The 21,966-nt window shown below is 43.8% G+C and overlaps 1 protein-coding gene across 2 annotated transcripts in view; it reads left to right on the forward strand.

Annotated features, from left to right (window-relative positions):
• Positions 1–21,966, forward strand: part of Nr3c2 (nuclear receptor subfamily 3 group C member 2) — a 337,342-nt gene that overhangs the window by 171,944 nt on the left and 143,432 nt on the right. The window contains exon 3 of one of the 2 annotated variants that reach the window (XM_051168905.1): positions 13,988–14,139. In XM_051168905.1, the coding sequence (XP_051024862.1) occupies positions 13,988–14,139 (152 nt within the window). The remainder of the gene's footprint in view (positions 1–13,987; positions 14,140–21,966) is intronic. The other variant, XM_051168906.1, reaches the window with a different exon arrangement.

A 21,966-nucleotide genomic window follows, 5' to 3' on the forward strand; every position in this document is an offset into this window, starting at 1 on the left:
ATAATGACATCTTGTGCCCTCTTCTGGCTTGCAAGTCTACATGCAGACAAAACATCGTACACAAAATAAATAAATAAAATCTTTAAAAAAAAAGAAAAAAGAAAAAAGAAAAAGAAAACCCTGTCTCAGAAAAAACAAACTCATAATAATAATAGTAGTAGTAGTAATAGTAGTAATAATAAATTTATGGCCATATTTTGTAATGCATAGTAAATCTTCATAGATATAATCCTATGTGCAGTCCTTGTATTTAAAGGCATTTTCTCTTAGTCCCTGCCTTAAAGAGTGAATCTTAGAAGGAAACTGTAGCTTTACAGCTTCCAGTGCAGATGTTCATGGTACATTTAATATAGACTGTACACGCTGCCCTTGAAATCAAGGCAGAATAGCTAGCAGCCCTGATGTTGTGGCATTGTAATTGAACTCTGGAGCATCCGGAAGTTTCTGCCACTCCCCTCTTATCACCAATGTTTTGTCAACATTGTGGCAAATTGGATTGTGGCCTCTAATTTTTTGTTTATCTATTTGTTTGCTTTTCGTGCTGAGGATAGAGCTGAGGACCTTGCACACACACACTAGGCTGGTGATCTACTATGGAGCTGCGCCCTTGTGGCCCTTCCCTGAGTCTGACTGGATTACGCTTTCCATTTAATAAGAGCGGGTGGAAGGGGAACGGCCAGGGTTGCTTGTGTCTTTAAGGGTGGTTTCCCGTGCCTTCAGATGACTGGCCGCATTCTCTTGGGGTGGGAGCACATGGCAGGAAGACGGTTTTGAAGCAAGAGAGATCTAAAGGTCTCCATCATGCTTGCCTTGAACTTGTTCTCCTACTTAGCATCTTTCGTCGCTGCTCACCAGGACACGGAAATCCTTTGCTCATTTCACAAACCCCAGTGGGGTTGTCACTTCTGACCAGCGTCACATGGGCTCTGATTTCTAAACCATTGCCTTGTTTTCAAGGCCCTTTTCATCTTCCCTCAGATCAGCTCCAAGAGCAAACGCCCAATGGGAGGGGCCTGTAATTGCTTTTCAAACTTTTAGACAAAAGACATGCTACTTTAGTTGAGGGTGACTGCTTTTCTTTTTAAGTGAATTTTAATAGCCTCGGAAAACAAACTGATCATTTAAAATACAATCCACACACGGGTTTTTGTTTTTGTTTTTTGGGGGGAGCACCATACTTTGCTAAAAGCAGAACAAAAATATTTTCTTAAATAGGTTCCAAAAGTATTTTCACATCTGTGTGTGCCTGTACACACACACACACACACACACACACACACACACACACACACACACGTGCACGTGCACACACACCACAGTTAAGCAGGAAAAGTCTGTAGTTTGATCCTGACTCAACCCTCTTAGGAACATTTTCCCTCATTTTTCCTTCTTCTTACCTCACTTACAAGAAATGAAAGTCTCATTGAGAGTGATCTGAATTTAGAACTTTTATTTTGGTTTCTCTTGCTTAGAGGAAAGGCTATTTTAAACAGGTTTGATGTATGTCTGTAACTGTGAGGAAAGGCACATAAAAACATTGTAACACTTACTGTATATGCAGGTCGAACGTCTTCAACTCAAAAAATTCTTACACTAAAACTGGAAGCCTGAAACATTCCGGGTGCCAACACATGCCCCGAGGGGGAAAATTCACAGCATTCAGCGTTGCTCTATGCACAAAATTATTTAAAATACTGTATAAAATTACACTCAGACTATATGTATAAGGAACACATGAAACATAGATGAATTTCATATTTAAGCTTGGATCCTGACCATGAGATGCCTCATTATGCATATGCAAATGTTCCCAAATTTAAAAAGCCCTAAACCCTAAACGTTTTTGGTTCCTACAGATAAGAGATATCCAACCAGTATTGACCACTTGCGTGTGGGGTTTGCTTTGTCCCCTTCCTCCCCGCCCCCCCCCCCCCCCAGTTCTCCAGTACTACAGGAGCTTTTCATGTACCAGTGTGCTAGTGGACGTTATCGGCAGACTTCCGTCTCAGGCCCACACGGTGCCTGATGTGTGCCACGTGCTTAGGAACTGCAATGAATAAATGAAAAGAGGATTGAAGCCGTTGTCTCGGCACCTGCTCGATGCCTGAAGCCGGCACGGGGGGATGCTTGGGTAGCAAGCGAGCTAGCTGGGGAAAGACAAGCCCCATCTCCCCTCCCTCCGCCACATCAACTACTAGAAACTGTCCATATGGTTCTTTACATTTAATTAAACACAAGGTCATAAAACTTGAGAATCTATAGACTGGTATTCTCACACCTATGGTAATGGTGGTACTTTTGGGGGGTTGCTTATTTGTTTGTTTTTCCCTTAAACTAAGGTATATATGGGGGCCAGAGATGAAAAATAGCAGATGAGTGAAAGATGTGTAAAAAGATGTTGCCAAGGACATGAACACACATTTTCTGTATCAGGGTATTGGCCCCATGAGGCAGCACTGCCCAGTGGTTCTGTTAGATTCCGTGTGAGCAAATCCTTCTAGAAGCCAAAGAATGGCTTTTATGAAACCTTAGGCTCCAAATATTTTTGGAAAGAACAAATCAAAGAAACAGCCCCTAACTTCAAACCCTGAGGAAAACAAAGACACAGAAAATATCCAGGATGTGTTTACAGCTTCATTGTTGCCAAGTAAGGAAATGAGTGCACTGTTCCACTTATTAAAATCATTTTAAGCTACTATTTTCACTTAAAAACAGAAACACGAAATCCATCATTAAAAAATAACAACTCACATAAAAGTAATAGTAACGTCATAAGAAAGTTCAAAAGAAGCCAAAATTTGAGGGAGAACCTTGTTAAAAGAGAAGTTCCACCTCATGCGTGCACAGGGAGCGACACTTTGGTGTGGTGCTCACCGTGGCCTGTGGCCACCATGCCCATCGACCACATATGACATCAGAGATGTTCTCCCAGGAGATCATGGTTGTGTCGCTAATACCAGAAGTCAGAAATATGTTCAATGGGCCACAGGAATTCTGGACTTTGCGGGTGGGGGACAGTAGGGAAAGACCCACTTCACATTATGTGACCCTACAAACTCAGCTTCAAAGGGCAAATTCAAAAGCAGCTTCCTGTGGAAGCTAAGGAGTCCAGTGAACACTAGAAGAGCACGCCGGTTCATCTTCCTGAGTCCTGGGGATGGGTTCCGATTGTGGCGCTGAGTTTCTTTGCAGACTCAGCAGCCCCTTGAGTTGCCAAGTCCTGTTGCCTTGGTATTTCTGCTTAAGCCTCTGCGAGGGGTAGCTAATTAAAATTACAAACCACATGTCAGGAGATATTTGTGTGTCTGGTGTATGTGTGGTCATTCTTCCCCTCCTCTCTCTCTCTTTGTGTGTGTGTGTGTGTGTGTGTGTGTGTGTGTGTGTGTGTGTGTGTGTGTCTGAAGATACACAGTCTTCAGAGTTCCCCACTAAGCCAGTCTGTCCCCTGAAAAAGATGGTACAGCAATGACAAAACCATTCTTTTTGGTGATGCCCATCAGTACAAGCCAATGACAAGTCACCTTGCCCTGAAGCAGAACGGGGTAGCAATGCTCCATTTTACACATGGCTACAATATAGATTGCCACAAACAACCTTCAGTGACTAGGAAATCCCACTATTGTGTTTTGGAATGGGACATATGCTTTATCTATTACAAGCTAATGCGTGAAAGGGGGATGTTTTCTTTCTAGTGCAATCCTTATAATTTTATTGAGACATTGCTTCGGAGTATTCAACTGATGTGAAATCCCTTATGTTATTTCATAATTACACAATTATGCCTAAGACAAAAGAGGATTACCTGAGGAAAACATCTTAATATAAAATTTAAAATTCCTAGGAGTACTAATATTCATGGTTTCATTCTTCAACACTGAACTTCTGAATAAAAACGAGGTATTATTGAATAAGGAAAAATTTGGAAACCGACCATATAAACAAACTGAAAGAAAAAAACCACATGATCACTCCTTAGATGCAGAAAAGGCATTTGACAAAATCCAATACCCATTCATGTTTAAAGTTTTGGAGAGATCAGGGATACAAGGCACATATCTAAATATAATAAAAGCTATATACAGCAAGCCAATAGCCAACATCTAATTAAATGGAGACATACTCAGAGAAATTCCTCTAAAATCAAGGACCAGCCAAGGCTGCCCACTATCTCCATATCTCTTCAATATAGTTCTTGAAGTCCTAGCTAGAGCAATAAAACAACAAAAGGAGATCAGGGGAATCCAAATGGGAAAGAAGGAAGACAAATTATCCCTATTTACAGATAATGTGATAATGTACATAAGTGACTCCCAAAATTCCACCAGAGAACTCCTACAGCTGATAAACACCTTCAGCAAAATGACTAGATACAAAATTAACTCAAAAAAGTCAGTAACCTTCCTATACACAAATTACAATCATGCAAAGGAAGAAATTAGGGAAACTATGCCCTTCACTATAGCCACAAGCAATATAAAATATCTAGAAGTAACTCTAACCAAGCAAGTGAAGGACTTGTTTGAAAAAAAAACTTTAAATCTCTGAAGAAAGAGATTGAAGATGACATCAGAAGATGGAAAGATCTCCCTTGTTTGTGGATCTGGAGAATTAACAGTAAAAATGGCCATCTTACCAAAAACAATTTACAGATTCAATGCAATCTCTATCAAAATAGCTACACATTTTTAAAGACATTGAAAGATCAATTCTCAAATTCATATGGAAAAACAAAAAACCCAGAATAGCTAAAAGAATCCTGTACAATAAAAGATCCTCCAGAGAATCTCCATCCCTGATCTCAAGCTGTACTGTCAAGCAACAGTAATTAAAGTGGCATGGTACTGGCACAGCAATAGGCTGGTTGATCAATGGAATTGAATTGAAGACCCAAAAATGAATTTACACACCTGTGGACACTTGATTTTTGACAAAGCAGCCAAATCTACTCAATGGAAAAAGGATAGCATCTTCAACAAATGGTGCTGGTCTAACTGGATGTCTACATGTAGAAAAATACAAGTAGAACCATATTTATTACCATGCACAAAACTCAAGTCCAAGTAGATTAAAGACCCTCAACATAAAACCAGAGACACTAAATCTAGTAGAAGAAAAAGAAGGGAAGAGCCTGGAACTCATTGGCACAGGAGACAACTTCCTGGACAGAACTCCTTAAGGTCAACAATTAAAAAATGGGACCTCATGAGGCTGAGAAGCTTCTTTAAGGCAGCAGAGATTGTCAACAGAACAAAGCGACAGCCTACAGACTGGGAAAAGATCTTTACCAGCCCTACATCTGACGAAGGTCTAATATCCAAAATATATGAAGAGATCAAGAAATTAAACACCACCAAACCAAATAACCCAATTAAGAAATGAGGCTCAGAATTAAACAGAAAGTTCTCAACAGAGGAGTATTGAATGGCTGAGAAACACTTAACAAATGTTCAACGTCCTTAGTCATCAGAGAAATGCAAATCAAAATGAATCTTAGATTCCATCTTAAATCCATCAGAATGGCTAAGACAAAAAAAAAAAGCTCAAGTGACAGCACATGCTGGTGAGGGGAACACTCCTTCATTGCTGGTGGGAATGCAAACAACCACTTTGGAAATCAATCTGGTGCTTTCTCAGAAAACTGGGAATAGGCCTTCCTCAAGACCCAGCTATTCCACTCCTTAGAATATACCCAGAAAATGCTCCACCACACAACAAGGACATATGCTCAACCATGTTCATAGCAGCCTTATTCGTAATAGCCAGAACCTGGAAACAACCTAAATGTCCCTCAGTAGAAGAATGGATAAAGAAACTGTGGCACATTTACACTATGAATACTTCTCAGCTATTAAAAACAAAGAAATCCTGAAATTTTCAGGCAAATGGATAGAACTAGAAATGATCATACTGAGTGAATTAACCCAGACCCAGAAAGACTCACATGGTATATACTCACTTATAATTGAACACTAGCCCAAAAGGGATGTCTCATGAAAGTCTTCACTTATAAGGGGATTGGGATAGATGTGGGACCTCCTATTGGGACTCTAGGTGAGAGAAGTATTGGAGAATGGGGAGATAGAAGGATCTAGAGGGTCCTAGAAACCTACAAGAAGAACATCATGATGGGCGGATCTGGACTCAGAGGGTTCTGCTCAAACTACTGCACCAACAAAGGACAATACATGCAGTAAATATTGACCCCCTACTCAGATCTAGCCAATGGACAGGTTATTCTCCAGAGTTGAGTGGAGAACAGGGACTGACTCTGACATGAATTCTGGTGCTCCATATTTGATCACTTCTTCATGGTGGAGAGGCCTGGTGGCACTCAGAGAAAGGATGAGCAGGCTACCAAGATGCGACTTGATAGGCTGTGGCCTTATGGTGGGAGAAAAGGTCCCCTTCTGTCACAGACCCAGGGGAGGGGAATATGGTAAAAGAGGGAGGGAGGGAAGAACAGGAGGATACAAGTAAGGGGATAACAACTGAGATGTAATCTGAATAACCCAATTAAGTAAAAAGAAAGACAGGCCATTTTAAAATACTCAAGCAGTAAGGAGAGAAAGGCAGGTGGATCTTTGTGCATTCAGGGCCATCCTGGTCTGTGTAACAAGTTCCAAGCCAGCCAAAGCTACACAATGAAGCCTGTCTCAAGAAACAGAAATAGTCAAGCAAGTGCCCAGTTGTAGTTTTTCTAAGACATTCTCTGTAATAAAGGTCTGACCACAGAGGTGGGGATGAGTCTGTGGTTCCCACAGGGGATTCTAAAAATTGCCCTGTATAGAAATGGGCAGATGCCAGTGACTTCAAAGGCAAGCAGCATCTGTCAGTTTTCATACCTGTATTTAATTGTTGTATTAGAAAGCTCTGCCTGTCATATGTATACTCAGTCTCATTTTGGACATAGTTTGATATAAGACATTCTTAGAGATTCCACATATGGCTATGTATTTAATTCCATAAATCTAATTTTATTGCCCATGGAAATGTCTTAGTAGAAAAAAATATATAATAATATCCTTTATTCAATACAGCTGATATTCACTTGATGCCTATATACACGTAAAAATTGCTAATGGCAGCCATATCAGCAATAGCTGCTCCCCAGTGGAGGGTCTATTGTGTTGTCTGTCCATCTACCAATCGCTTCCATTCCAAGATGGTGCTATCTTGACTTCTGACTGTCTTCGTCCTTCCATCTTTTCTCCCACCTTCTTTTCCTTTCCCTCCCTTCTTCCTCACTCTTATTTCTTTTCTTCCTTCTTTTCTCTTCTTGTCTCTTGGAATTTTGAGACCAGGGATCATGTAGCCCACCCAGGGTATACAGACACGCTATTTAGCTGAAAGTGTCTTTGAACTCATGAGCCTCCTTGTCTCTACCTCTGAATTTTCTTTGTTAGGATTGGTCCTTGAGTTTCTTTCCCTACCTAATTGGAAATTCTGGGTTTGTCTGTCCGTTTGTTTGTTTGTTTGTTTGTTTCCTTCTGAGCATTTTCCTCTTGAATCTTGAAACTTATATTTTGTGATGATGAATCCTAATTGCCAGTTTAATTCAGCCTAGAGTCAACTCAGAGAAAGACCTCTGAAAATATCCGTGGGGCATTATCTTAATGATGTTAAGAGAGAGGGAGACCACCCTGGATGTAGGTGGCACCGGCTCATAGGCTGAGCCTCGGGCTGACTGACAAGGAGCATGCAAGCTGAGCACAGGCAAGCACGCGCCGATTCGTTGCTCTCTACTCCTGAGTGTGAATGTGCCGTGACCTGCTTCAGGTTCCCAGCAGTGATGGGCGGACACCTGGGTCTGTGAGTCAGATAGACCTTCTTTTACCAGAGCACCCGGAAATGAAACTAAGATGCCCTTATCGTGACTCTCTCTGGCTAGGCTGGTTCTTTAGCTGCACTGAGAATCAAACCCAGAGCTCCTGCTCATGTCAGCTGTGCCCTGCAGAATGTCCTTCTCACACTTCTTGTCCCATGGCCCTCAGTCCTTTGTGCTCACTGGGCTTTTCTTCTTTCATTGCTTATAATCTACATATTGCAGACCGTTCTCCATCACTGCACATCTGCTGTTACATGCTACATCCTTGCACTGGTGTCCCTTCATGGTCCATGACACGTTTTTAGTCAACTACCAAATGCCTGCCAAGATTTTAACTACTTCATCTTGTATTGGAAGAGCTCTGTGATTTGAACCATTCTCCATGCTTCTTCTTAGAGTATGTTTGTATGTGTGCATGTGTGTGTGTGTGTGTGTGTGTGTGAGAGAGAGAGAGAGAGAGAGAGAGAGAGAGAGAGAGAGAGAGAGAGAGAGATTGTCCATTTGTTTTTTTGTCTGGACCTCATTTTTCTTGCCCAACCAAGCTATCAACTAACTACTTAACTATTGGTGTCTAATTAATCGTCACTGTTTTAACTTTTACTTCCAAATCATTTGTGCTCTTGAATGTTCCATTATCAGGTAAGCAGCTGTGATCTGCTGCGCACAGTTCGGCTTCTAAGTTGGGCCTTTGCTCTTCAATCCCTGATTCCTACACATTATGAATTGTGGCTTGGGGGGAAGAATTGTTCCCCAAAAAATTATGACTCACTTAAGATAACTCCATAAAAGATGACACACTACAAAGCACTCCCAAGTATTCTCCCTAAGTAATGAGAATGTACTGCTTTGGGGCCTATTCTGACTCCCTGTCCTGGTCTTGTTTTGTTTGTTTGTTTGTTTGTTTGTTTTACTTTGTTTGGGTTTGGATAAGCACATTATTTCTCTCTCTCTCTCTTTCTCTCTCTCTCTCTCTCTCTCTCTCTCTCTCTCTCTCTCTCTCTCTCTCTCTCTCTCTCTCTCTAAAGCTAATTCAACAGCATGAGAATTGAACCTATATAACCTTGGCCTCATTAATTTACCTTCTGTAAAATTGCCCTCTGTGGATTTATGTTCTTTGTAACGAGATTAGGAGTGTGATTTTACTCATTCAGTAAACAATGCCAACCCAGGTCAGTGGCTACAAAACACAGAGATCAGTAGATAAGGTCTTTTCCCCTAGAGGGATTAGGGTAAGTGCTCAGGTCACTAATACAAGGACAATGTGGTGGCGGCTGAAGGAGAGGTGTTCCCATGCTGCCAACAAGTTAAGAGAAAAAGGAGACGACAGCCGGGAGGACAGGCCCTGTGAAAATGTGAAGGGCTTTAAAGAACGGGAAGAGAGAAGAAAATGCCCAGGTGTATAAATGGTCATGCAGCCTACCTGTGTGAGCAGAGGACCGGCTGTTACAGAGAGACAGTCAGGAGACAGTTAGTCATAGGAAGCACTTACACGTCCTGCCACACTTTTAATTTGTGGCAGCTGCAGTGAAGGCAATGTGACATCTCTCAACACGGGAGTACTACAGTGAGAAGAAGGCCAGAGACAGAGATAGAGCCACCAGGAACTGCCAATGGCATGAGCTAGGACATCAGAGGAGTGCACAGAAGAGGAGGGTGTGTGCACGGCTGAAATTAGTGGTATTTGGTAGCCACCCAGTTTGGTGGAGGAAGAAAGCAATAGCGCTAGGCATTCCTGATTTTGTTTGCTGTGTGGTTGTGTTACCCATAGTCTGAATATATTAAATGGAAAGTTTCAAAACGAAAAAAAAAATGCATAGGTTTTTAATTAACAACTATTCAGAGTACCACGAGGGAATTTCAGGCTGTTTTCCTCCATCCAACATGGGACATAAATGGTTCTTCTGTCCAGTACTTCCACCCTGTATGCTGAGCCCTCCTTGGTCACTCAGTAGCCAGCACAGTTAACAGATCTACTATAATTGTATATCACAGTGCTCATGGTCAGACATACCTTATCTTACTTAATGATGTCCCCAAAGCAAAAGAGGCCATAGAAGAGACATGACAGTGCAAAAGGTCAAAAGACAGTGGTGACGCTGCAGGTCGTGTGGGAAGAATGTAAGATTATTACTGTCCACTGAAGATAAAGTGGCCAAAGTAACAAGATTCGAGCCTGGGTACTTCCAACACGCTCCCTTCCAGCATCCCCAAATGTGGAAAAGGAAAGCAGCCGGGTTCTGAACCCCGTGCTCAGGAAGTCAAAGCAGGGTGTTATGGGAGGAGGGGAGGGAAGGCATGAGAGCAGAAGGAAGTACACAGGGGCAGAACTGCTTCCAGAGACTTAGACATCAGGTGCGAGCTCTTTGGAGACACGTTCTCGCGTGGGACCCTCAAGAGATGGAGGGTGGAAGTGAGATGAGAGAGACGCGGGGAGAACTGTCAAGTGGATGATCAGGATGAGAAAGAGCCCGTGACACATTAGATGCCTCATGAGAAGGCTCAGCCCAGTGCCAGAGAACCCCCGAGACAGCCAGGAGCAAGGCTGCGATTCTGTTTGGGAAGATGTAAGTGAGCATGGGAGAGGGAGACGTGATGTTGACTTTGATTTTCGGATATAGCAAACAGACAGCTGTGGCCTACAGCCAGTCTATGCAGGGCTTCGCTGGCTTGTCACATTGCTTCCCTTCTGATGGGCAGGTGCTACCTCATTGTCTTTCACAAAGGCACCAGCAGTGCCTGTCAGAACTGATGACAGAGTGGCCTCCATGGTAGCTCTGGTGAGAATGTCACTTGGCAACTTGGTATCAGGTGTTGATTTGACGTTGTATAACGCAGCTTTCTAAGCCTATAACAAAATACCAAATTAATAAGAGAATGACATAATGAGTTTAAGCCTATAGTTTGAGAGGTCGCAGTCCACTTTCACTTGGCTGTGTCATTTGGGGCCCGTAGTACATCACATAAGCTGGCATAGTGGAGGAGAGTCGTTCACCTCTTGGTGGCCTGGAAGCAGAAATGGAAAGAGGGAGAATTGAGATTCCCCCCTTCAAGGGCATCCTGCAAAAACCTAACTGACTCTCACTGGGCCCTACAGTTGACAAGAGTGCCACCCAGCCTTTGGAGACTGTTCAAGTCCCCCAGTATCTCCGAGGCCTGTTGTGCATTGAGCTCCGTGTCTGCGAAGGGGGCAGACAGATGAAATCCACAAAGGAATCTGGCCATATACTATTCTTGCGGTTTTTTTATAGATGACACAGACAATAAAGGGAGTGCGCAGGAAACAGATGACAAACCACAGCAGCATCCTTCGATATCTATCTAGTCAGAGGCTCAGAAGAAGGGACATGATGCTATATCTGAGGGCAGCAGGGAGGAAGCATGGGAGAGGGGTGAGGGGAGAGCGGAGGCCAGCAAGGAGCTCAGTGTTGCTCACATGGAAGGAGCATGGGATAGGAAAGCAGTCATGTCCTTGCCTCCCAGTGAGGGGAAGTTTTGGAATGTTCTCCAGGCAAAGGGTAGATGAACAGAGAGTGGAGGAAGAAGAGAAGTGAACACAAAGGTTAGCTAAGAAGCTTCTATCGGGTTCCACAGAAGTCCTACCTCTGGCAGCTTGGGCTAGCCTTGGTGCTTGTAGGCATGATCTGAACCTGGGTGTGTGCTGAGCAGAACCTAGCGGCTTGCATGTATTGTATGTGTGTGTGAGCAAGGAAGACTGAGAATAAGGCCAGGTCCCCCAACAACACCACCCTCACTCGCCCCGAGCAGCTAGAAATAAAGGCCTTGGTTTGCAGGGCTATTCAAACCACGACACACTAGATGGCTCGAGCTGGAGACACTTGCTGCCTCAGCTTAGAGAGCTGTAAATCCAAGACCAAAATCAGCTTCGTTGGCTTGGAGGTCCCTTGATGGAAGAATATGCCCTATGCCTCTTACCTTAATGATGATCTGATCTGCTGGCAATCTGGCCTCTAAACACATACTAGTCTCCATCTTCTAAGTATGTGAGCATGGCTTTTACTCTGTTGGTATCTGAGGCCAAATTTCCCCTTCTGGCAAAGATGCCGGTCACTGAAGTAAGTAAGGGCTCACCCAGCTCCAATGTCTTCCTCAAAACCAATAAACATACTGGCAGCCCTGTCCCCATCAAGGTCACATTCTGAAGGCCTGGGGACCACGATTTCAACCTGTGAATTTAGGGGCAGGAGAAATGATTTAACCCCTAGTTGTTTTCATTAACAGACGTAGTGGTGTGTGAGACAAGCAAGCTAGGGAGCAAAGAGAAACCAGGAGAGTCAGGACATACTGAGCCAGAGGTCTAGTTAGCCACCCTGGTGGAGGTGCAAGGAGTACCCCAAAGTTCTGAAGGGGGGCAGTTGGAAACCTCAAGACACTGAACTAGATGAGTTCACAGCAGGAAGAAGTTTGTCCGGGGCAGAGAAGAGTTCCGAGAAGACTGAAGCTAAGAGACCAGTAAAGGACCGAGACACACAAAGATGTTGACTAAAACCTCACATAGGGCCTCAGTGGTCCGGCCCTTGCCTTAGACATGCAAAGCCGAGCCCATCTCCAGCGCCACAAAAGCAAACCGGACAAAACCTGCACATGCTTGTCATTGTGAGAAGGCAACTGCATTTTAATGATTATTTTACATTATAATCTAAATATTTATGGTTGCGGCTCTTCTCTGAAGTGTCCTGTGTGTCAGGCAAAGCACGGATAGAGTTTTCCCAGCCAACCTGTTGCAAAGCTGCTGGTGCTCAAATGGAATGTTTTGAATGCCATAAAGGAGTCAGAGGGCACTAATAAAAGTAATAAAGAGCACTTTTCTCAGGAGGAGAAATGGCTTTGGAGAACTCTGTTTCAGTCCTTGATTTAAGAAGTTTTCTATCAAGGCAGTCATGCTATGGTGGACCGAGCAGCTGATCGTTCCTTGAGCTGTTTTTGGCGAGAGGGTTGTTCATACATTGAAAAGTGGTTTCAGACAAATGTACTTTAACGTGATTTTACCAGGCCTTAGCAAATTTGAGAAGCAAAGAACCGTGACAATGACATGAGCCTTGTGGCCTTTTAGTGTGTTTACTTTGAGTACTTTTTTTTTTTTTTAGTTGCGTGCCTGCTGTGTCACACTGAGTGAGTCACAAGTCTGTACAGTTCGGGTGAGCGCTGAGGAGGTAGCGGCCCTACCCAGTCTTCTGAGCATGTCCAGTGCAGTCTTCTTAGCAACTGCGCATTCTGCTTCCCTTCCCCCCCCCCCCGTGACCACCTCCCCCCCCCCCGTTTTGTTAGCATGCTTCACTATTCAACTCAGCTTCCGTGTTTGCGTAAATGTTCTCCCGACTCCCACATCCCTGCCCTCCACTGGTGTGTTCTTCCCTGGGGAAAGCGCTTTTTTTCCTGCGATCAGCGTTCCTTACTTACCCGTAGTTCCTTGTGTAGGTTTGAGGCTGGGTCATCTTTACCCCATCCACTTTGGCATTGGTCTGTTGGTGGTGTCCTTGTTTCACCTATGCATGGGAGGTCATGTTGGTGAAACTTCATGGATATAGCTTCTGAAATAGTCTCATAGACAAAAAAAAAAAAAAAAAAAAGGAATGTGTTCATATGTGAGTTTTTGCTTTTCATTTTAACTATACACCCTTCTTTTCTTATGTGCACATGTGTATTCATACCTATATGTGTGTAGGTAGGAGTGTATGTGCACGCACTCATGTGGAGGCCATAGGTTGGTGTCAACTGTCTTCCTCCATCACTCTCCAGTGCGCCGCGCGCGCGCGCGCGTGTGTGTGTGTGTGTGTGTGTGTGTGTGTGTGTGTGTGTGTTTGCTTGCCTTGGCGGGGTCTATCACTGAACCCAAAGCTTCCTCTGCCTTTGAGTCTAGGATTACAGGCGGGCTCTGCATTTGTGTGAGTTCTGGGGATCTGAGCCCCAGGCCTCGTGAACGTTCAGCAAGTGCCTTGTACGCCAACCATTCCTGACAGCCTCACCCTGCTGGTTGACATGGCTTTACCTTCATTTTTTTTTTTTTTAGTCATTCAGCATATGACTACGGCAAACTGAGTCTACACAAGGGGCCAAGATTGTCGGAGGTTTGGAATGCAACTGTGCAGGGCAGGAGGGGGCGCATTGCCACGACGTTACTGAGAACTTGATTTCTCTCCCCAGCTCGACTTTACGAAGTGTTTCTACTGGATCCTCGAGACCTTCCAAGATCTGCCTGGTGTGTGGAGACGAGGCTTCTGGATGTCATTACGGGGTAGTGACCTGCGGCAGCTGCAAAGTCTTCTTCAAGAGAGCCGTGGAAGGTAAATGCTCATGTGGGTGTTCCCTTTACGCATTCCTCTTCGAATGTCCTTTGCTTGCACAGCCCACATGGCAGTGTTAACTGGGAAAATCTTGCAGAATGTTTTTGATGTAATCTATCTGTAATGTAATGGCACCTTATCTTAAAAGCTACCAGAGATTTTTTTCCCCACTGAGCAGCATTTCCTGGAGGCCATTGAAGGCTCAAGCAGAGCTAGTTGGCCTGAAACATGACTGTTGTCTCTTGTTGCAGTTCAGTTTTCTTTAAGATGTGTGGGGGGAAAAATTACATGTCAGTGTTCATTCAATTCCCATGTTCTAGAATAGTTTTTTTTCCCCCAGTAGAAACACAGAATCCGTTTCCTCTCCTCAATATCTCCCTGGAAATATGTGCATCTATGCAAATTAAAACTAAATGTAGGCACGCATTTAAATTATGTGCTGTTCAAAATATTTCCACATCAACCATTCAAACTCCAGCCGTGCTCCACCCCCCCCCCCCCCCCCCCGCTCCAAGTCCCTCCAAAGGTTTCCGTGTGAATACTATAAATGAAACGCTTGGCTGGGGTTAACCGTGTATGTGTAGGCTAGCCCTGGCTTCCATCCAGATAAGCAAGCACTTCTCAAGTTGAAATGGTTGTACTTTCCTCTGCCCTCACTGGCAAGCAATTAATTAACACCAGACTCAGGCCAGATGGTTTTATTCATATTGAGAGCTGTCTAAGTGCGGTGAGTTCTCACTCTTACCGGAAGAATTATTTGTCGTTGGCATTTATGTCTCTAGGAATCTCCACTTGAAGACCCTGTAAGGTTTAATCCTCAGGGAAATTCATGGAGCTGTGAGAGGGTGCCTCTGTGGACTTGAAAAAGCAGCGTCCATGGTTTGCCTTCCTTTTTGCCAGAGACCACAGTCGGGTTCTTAGTTCTGCCATGTGAAGTTATTTCACTCCTAGGCTGATTTGGCATTATTTTATTGATACTATTTTTTATACAGTTCTGTGATTGAACCCAGGACCTCAGGCATTTAGGCAAGTGCTGTCCACCGAGCCCCAACCCAGCCTCATTCACAGTCCTAATTATCCCATAGTCTCTGACTACAATGTAGAATTAGTAATAGGAGGTGAGTCTTTTTTTTTTTTCTCTCTCTCTCAGCATATAAATTCTTGTTACAAATGACAGATAATTCATCTCAAAGTGGCTGGAGCTCAGGGAAATTCGTTGGCCCCCATGTTGGAAAAGTCCTAACACAGACTTCGTTTTGTGTAAGCCACAGTCTTGAGCCAGGCTGTTAGAACTCCCTAGGCTGCTTGGCTGTGTTCCGGCTCTCGCCTGCGCATTCTCTCACGGGCTAGAGGCAGGAGTACCAGGCCCCCGTTTAAAACAGGTGATTTGTTCCTGGATGTCCCTATCAAGTTCCATGGAGCTGCTTCGGCTTGAGCGTGGCTCATCTTGCCTCTCTAGTCACCACAGGAGTTGCAGAGCCAAACAACCTGAGCTCTCAGACTCAGAGCTGGAAAAGGGCATTGCCGTGAGGAAAGCCGGAGTCTGTTGCCGGAAGTATGGAGACAGATGCAGAGACCGGAGGCCAAAGCAATGGGCCGAGCTCGGGAGTGCTGTGGAAGAGTGGGAGGAAGGATGGAGGGAGCCAGAGGGGTCAAGCATACCGCAAGAAAATCTACAGAGTAATCTAACCTGGGCACACAGGGGCTCACAGAGACTGAACCACCAGCCAAAGACCATGTGTGGACTCAACCTAGGGTCTCTACACATACGCAGCAGATGATCAGCTTGGTCATCACATGTGTCCCCTAACAATAGGAACAAGGGTTGTCTCTGACTCTGTTATCTGCTACTGGGTCCCTTTCCCCTAGCTGGGCTGCCTTGTTACTCCATGGTGGGAGAAGATGCTCTTAGTCCTGCTGTGACTTGAGGTGCCAGAGGACATTGGTACCCCTTGGAGGACTCCCCTTCTCTGGGAGGAGGGAGACAGGGGACTGGGAGGAGGGGGTTATGGGTGGGACTGGACAGAGAGGAGGAAGGGGAACAGTATCAGGCTATAAAGCAGATTAATTAATTAGCTAATTAATTAATTAATAGAGGAGGACATAGTGGGAAATGATAGCTGCTTCACAACCACAAAGGTATCGATCTGGTGTTCTTGCCCCTTTCTAGCACCTTCTTAATGACTCTTGGCACCTTTGACCCTAAGCTCTGCCCTCCCTCTGCTCACTAATCAGTAAGCTAAGAGACAGCAGGGTGGTATGGCGGCCTCTGTCACTGTCACCCATGCCTGGGCCAGCTTGGTGTCACGACCCACACCTGATTGTTATCTGGGGAAAAAGGAAAGTGCTTTAGGGATTCTTGCTCAATTTGTATCAAGTAGTAGTCTTCGTGAAACTACACGAAGAATTCTTTTGTAACTAGAGTATAAATAAATGTTGGGAGGGAACCCAAATATTGTTACCTCATTTACGTTTATTAAAAAGTAAACCAATTAGGGAGATGATGAAGTTAGTTAAGTGCCTTTTAAGATTTTTTTTTTTTTTTTTTTTTTTTTTGGTATAGTGAGCTCTGGGTGTGTATGCATGTGTGTGGAGGGGGGATGGGTGCACATGTATGTGCGTGCATGTGTGTTGAGGTCTGTGGATGGTCATGCATTGCTAGGCAAATGTCATACCGCTGAATGAAGCCTCCAGCCCTAAGACTTTCATTAATAGACTTTATTCCGTATTAATTCAGGAATTTGACTTTTAACCTTCAGCTACATCAAACAAATGTAAATTTAAAACACAAACGGCCGAAGCCCTCTTTGTATTTATATTTGTAAATTTTGTATTTGTTTATTGTTTTACCCCCCTACCTCTCCTTCCCTCCAAACCCAGACCCTACCCAACTCTTGTAATTTTTTTCTTTACATTTGTTTAAAGATGTATTTGTTTATTTATTATTTATACAGTGTTCTGCCTGCATGTACGCCTGCACACCAGAAGAGGGCACCAGATCTCATAACAGATGGTTGTGAGCCACCATGTGGTTGCTGGGAATTGAATTTAGGGCCTTTAGAAGAGCAGACAGTGCTCTTAACCTCTGAGCCATCTCTCCAGCCCTTTCTTTACATTTTCATGAAAATTCTAGTCTCTCTTTTAGTTTATTCATAACAACTGCATTATTAAACGGGTGATCAAAACACCAGGGTGCCCTTAGTATGTGTGTGTGTAGCTATGTGTAATGCAATGCGTATGTGTACATTCACTTGCTTATTTAAATGTTTGTGTTTGTCTGATTCTTTGATAACCTTAAACTCCTTCTTAGACTACAGTAGCAGGGGATTCAAGGCAGCAGTGGGCAGAGGAGAGGAGAGCCAATTAAAGCTGAAAGGAGGGTGGGTGTCACAGGACCAAAGAATGACTAGGAGACATTACGCCAGAGTAAACAGGATGTCACGCGACATTCTGAGCTCCAGATCAGCTTGTGAATGCCCCTTGGGTTGGTCCTAGACTCACAGTTCTCAACGGGCACACGGGAGGGATCCGGGGAAAGTCCTGGATTGGATTCTGTGTGTTCAGCTGCACTGTGTAGAGTGCCTACAATGAAGTCTCTATGGCAATACTGGTCGGAGGCAACTTTGGGTGTCACAGAGTTAAGACAACAGTGATGTCACAAACAAGAATCCTTTGGGGGCAGGACAGCCTTTCTTAGAGCCCAGGAAGGCTGAAGGTATAAAAGGCACCATTTGAATGTTTGGATAAACACGGGGATGCCCTTTGTGATACAGACCAGTCAAGGCAAAATGGCTATCCCCAATATCTAAATCACAGACAGAACTAGCCCTAGAATCGTGTCAACATTTTAACTTCTGATTGAAGCTTCTGATTCTCCTTTGGGTTTTTAGTCCTTCAGTCCTGCTCCAGTAGTGAAATACTGCAGCTTCCATTTGTCTATGTATTTTCCATGGGGATTCCCCCAATGAGCAGAGCCCTTAGGGTCTATATACTGTTTACAACCTAATTTCTCAGCAGATGCACAGAGGATGAGCAGTGTGCAGGAGACACAGCTCTCATAAATCACCAGATAGTTACAAGGCTAGAGCCGGGAGGAGAGTTCATTGTTAAGTAAGGCCAGCTGGATTTATGTTTTTGTAAGCAGACATGTTGGGCTAAGGGGTCACCAACTTAGATAGCCAAATTAGGTCCCAATCTGTTTCTTTTGAAGGAAGAGACTTATACGTCCATTTCTTAAAGTGAAATTGCCTTAAGGATTTCATTTCAGTTTAATATTTATTATTTAAATATTAAACAAACAAGCCTATGAAGTTGTACCCCCACCCCCTTCGTGTGTGCTTCATTGTGTACACATCTTTAGATGCATTGGCTCATTGTTCCATAAAGAGAAATGTTTTTAAGAAAATGTGATAAGTAATGAATTTTCTTAGCTTCTTTAAGATTAATGAGAGAACTGTGTGGGCCCAGAAGAAAGTGTGTCTCATGCGATATACTCAGGTTATCTTTGTGTGCACTTGCAAGAGAGAAGGGTCCAAGAGTAAATTAGGAAGTGTGGGTTCTGCCTGGAGGATAGACTGGACCATCGTGCCACAAAATAGAGACCACAAACTAAGGAGACATAGCCAGTCTGGAAGGTTTTAATTCACATATTTCCCCTGGCAGTTAGCAAAATAAAATTAAGGCAATGATAAAGCAAGGTAATCATTTAATGTCTATCAGATATCTTCATTTAGTGCTATAAGAGCAGCCGTAGTGTTCCCAGAGTTGAATAAGGTTAATGGGTATCCATGACCATTGTCACTGCTATGTCAGGCAGGAAAACCAGGACTGGCTTTCAGCTTTCCCCTAGAATAGTTTCAAGACTGAATTGACTATAGTTTTGTTTTATCTGAAAGTAGGAATTGTGGAAGCTAATTCTGTTTACTGTAGCACTTTTGTGAACACCCAATTTATTAGCTACTTTTCTCTTTGTGTCATTGTGACCAAATACCTGACAAGGAGAAACTTAAGGTGCTGGTGACAGCTTTGGCTTACAGTTTGAAGGGATGTAGCACATCCTATCTAGAAAGGCAGAGCCCAAAGGCTGAGATTGATAGTCCCATTGCATTCAATAAGCAGAGACTGGACAGGAAATGGGGTTGGGCTAAGATACTTCAAAGCACACTCCCAAGTGACCCACTTCCTCCAGCAAGGCCCCACCTCAAGGCCCTCCCCCTTCTGGGGAACCAGCCAACATTCATATAAGTGGCTGTGGGGGAACATTTCGCATTCTATCTACAGCTTCTCTCCTCTGTGTGCATATCACTTTAGTGTTAGCAGAAGATGTTTGCTGCTATGGGAACACACATGACACTTAGGTCACCCTAGAAGTGAAGGGAAGGCTTCCCAAGGAATTGACCCAAACTGGCTATAGAAAAATTAGACTGGGCAGCGCTGACAGGAACTGAGAAAGGATGCAAAGGGCATCAGAAACAATTCTGTGTTACCACTAGACAAAGTTCAAGGTGTGAGGTTATGAGAATGAGGAAGAAGACATGGATTGAATCCCACTTCGGGACTGCAAGGAGGATCCTGAATTCATCCTTTAGAAAGCTGGACCCCAGGGTATTTTCATCATTGGGTGGTAATCTGAGTGTCTCATAGGACCTGGCTGTAATGAGGTGCACTTACCAACATCGCAACAAGTGGCTACCTTCATCCTTCAGCCAAGAGATGACCTTCAGCCAAGGATAGACTGAAGCCATCAGGGTTATGGGTGACAGGAGATACAGATAACAAAGGCATCTCAGACTATCATTAGCAGCTCTGACTGAAGGGGGAAAACCAAGCTCCACAGTGATTTCCCCAGACTCCATTCCTGGTGGCATTTTCAGAGGCAGAATACTCACTGGCCATGTCTTGAGGGTGTGAGAGGAAAAGGTCATTTGTTCAGCAAGCATTGTTTCATTCTCAACCAACCCCAGGAACTGTATTCTGCATTTCTAGGACACGCTGGTCAAGAATCAAGGAAAAAACCAATGGACCCTGTCATGAGAGAACTTACGTTATACAAATGGGTTGCTTATGTACTATATCGAAAGGCTGATAGATACTGCATAACCAAGAAAGATTTGCTAGCACAAAGGGAATAAGAGTGAGGCTCAACTTAGGATGCACTCGCGATGTGTGTGGAACATTCAGGTGTATCTAACAGGAAGTAGGGTGCATGGTTCTGAAGCTCAGGAGCAAAGCAAGCTTGAGAGTGAAAGTTTTAGAGTCATCATCCATAAGAGCAGATGCAATTGCCTAGGACAGGGGCGCTTGGAAATGCAGAAGCTGGTGCTTCCGACAACATGCTTGGCACATGTGCATGTAAACCATTTGCCCCTCACTTCCCTTTGTGAAGTATGCAGAAAAAGCTTAGTTGCTGGGTGTCTGCCTACATGTGCCCTTCCTCGGCTTCAGGTTGCTATTGAGTCTGTGCATTTTTAATTCCAGCCTTGTTTTTATTTGTCCATGAGCACTGATTCTTGCTGGCCTTCCCCTAGCCCAGAGTCCCAGACAAACATGACTTGAAAGAAATTTGATTTGCTAAACACTGTATATGCAACACCCAGCATGTGTTGACATACTGGTTATGCCATGACTATTATGTGTATAGGGCACACCTCTATGTAAGTCCGCATGCCATTTATCCGATTATCTGCAGTGGAAAATACTTCGCAGCAATTTATTAGGAAACAATTTGACATTGAGATGCAGGAGCAAAAAAAAAAAAAAGTATTATCCAAATAAAGCCCCTGGTAGCTTAAAATTTTTAAATCAAAGTGCATTCATGTGGCAGGTTGGAGAAATATCACTCAAGAGAACAGAAAGTAATTTCAAAGTTACTGCTTCTATCCCCCAAAAAACATCCAATTAGCTCTCAGATTATCATGATTAAATGAAATTTACAACAAGTAGAAAAGAAAACAGGAGAGAGGGCAAATGGAAGTGAGAAGGAGAAGGACAGAAATGGGTGTGTGCGTTTGTCCCATGCCCTCTGCAGAGGCTGCCCTCAAACTTTACTCACAGCTTTCCCATGGGCACCGAAGATGTAGTGTCACATGACCTGCCATGGCAATCACGTGAGCAATGGAGCGACAGTGTCACCTGACCTGCCATGATGCTCACAAACTCTAGTTGAAGGAATTGATGTGAACATTCTCATGAGACGCTTTAGCTCACATGTGTCTACCCTTTCCATCTGAACAGTAACCTGGAATTTTAAAAGTAGCTTTTCCATTGCTACTGATAGAATGTTTGATTTATATATAAGAGCCTTTTTTCTTGGTTGGTTGATTATGTTTGGAGTAGTGGGGAGGAAACACTACCAGGGATCAAATCCAAGTCCCCACAAAAGCAAGCAAGTTTATCACTAAGCTACGCCCTCAATTCCCAGCTTTCTTGAATCAAGAGTCATGAGTTTGAGAAGGAGATTCTTTGGGTCTGAGCTCTCTAAGCATCTGTGATGTGGAAAATGTCTACTAGTTTTGAACAAGGCCTAATGATCTTGGCCTTCAACTCTACAAATACTAAATATTTACTGGGTGATCATTTCAGGCTCATTATGACAAGAAGCTTATTAAACTTTTTCACTTTAATCCTTATAAGAATTTTCAAGCAATGAGTAGAACTGGCTTTCTGAATGTTAGAGAGCAGTCCACTGAGGCACTTAAAACCCAAACCACTTGTCAAAGGTTACCCAACTAGAACAAAGGAAGGGCCAAGGCTGAGAGTTGAACCCCAGATAGCCCAGGTAGTCTGACACTCTGCATTTAGCATGTAAGTTACCCTTTCCTCAGAGCTACCTCAGATCTC

Source organism: Acomys russatus, chromosome 26 (genome assembly GCF_903995435.1).
Source record: "Acomys russatus chromosome 26, mAcoRus1.1, whole genome shotgun sequence".
In the NCBI taxonomy this organism is placed as follows: Eukaryota; Metazoa; Chordata; class Mammalia; order Rodentia; family Muridae; genus Acomys; species Acomys russatus.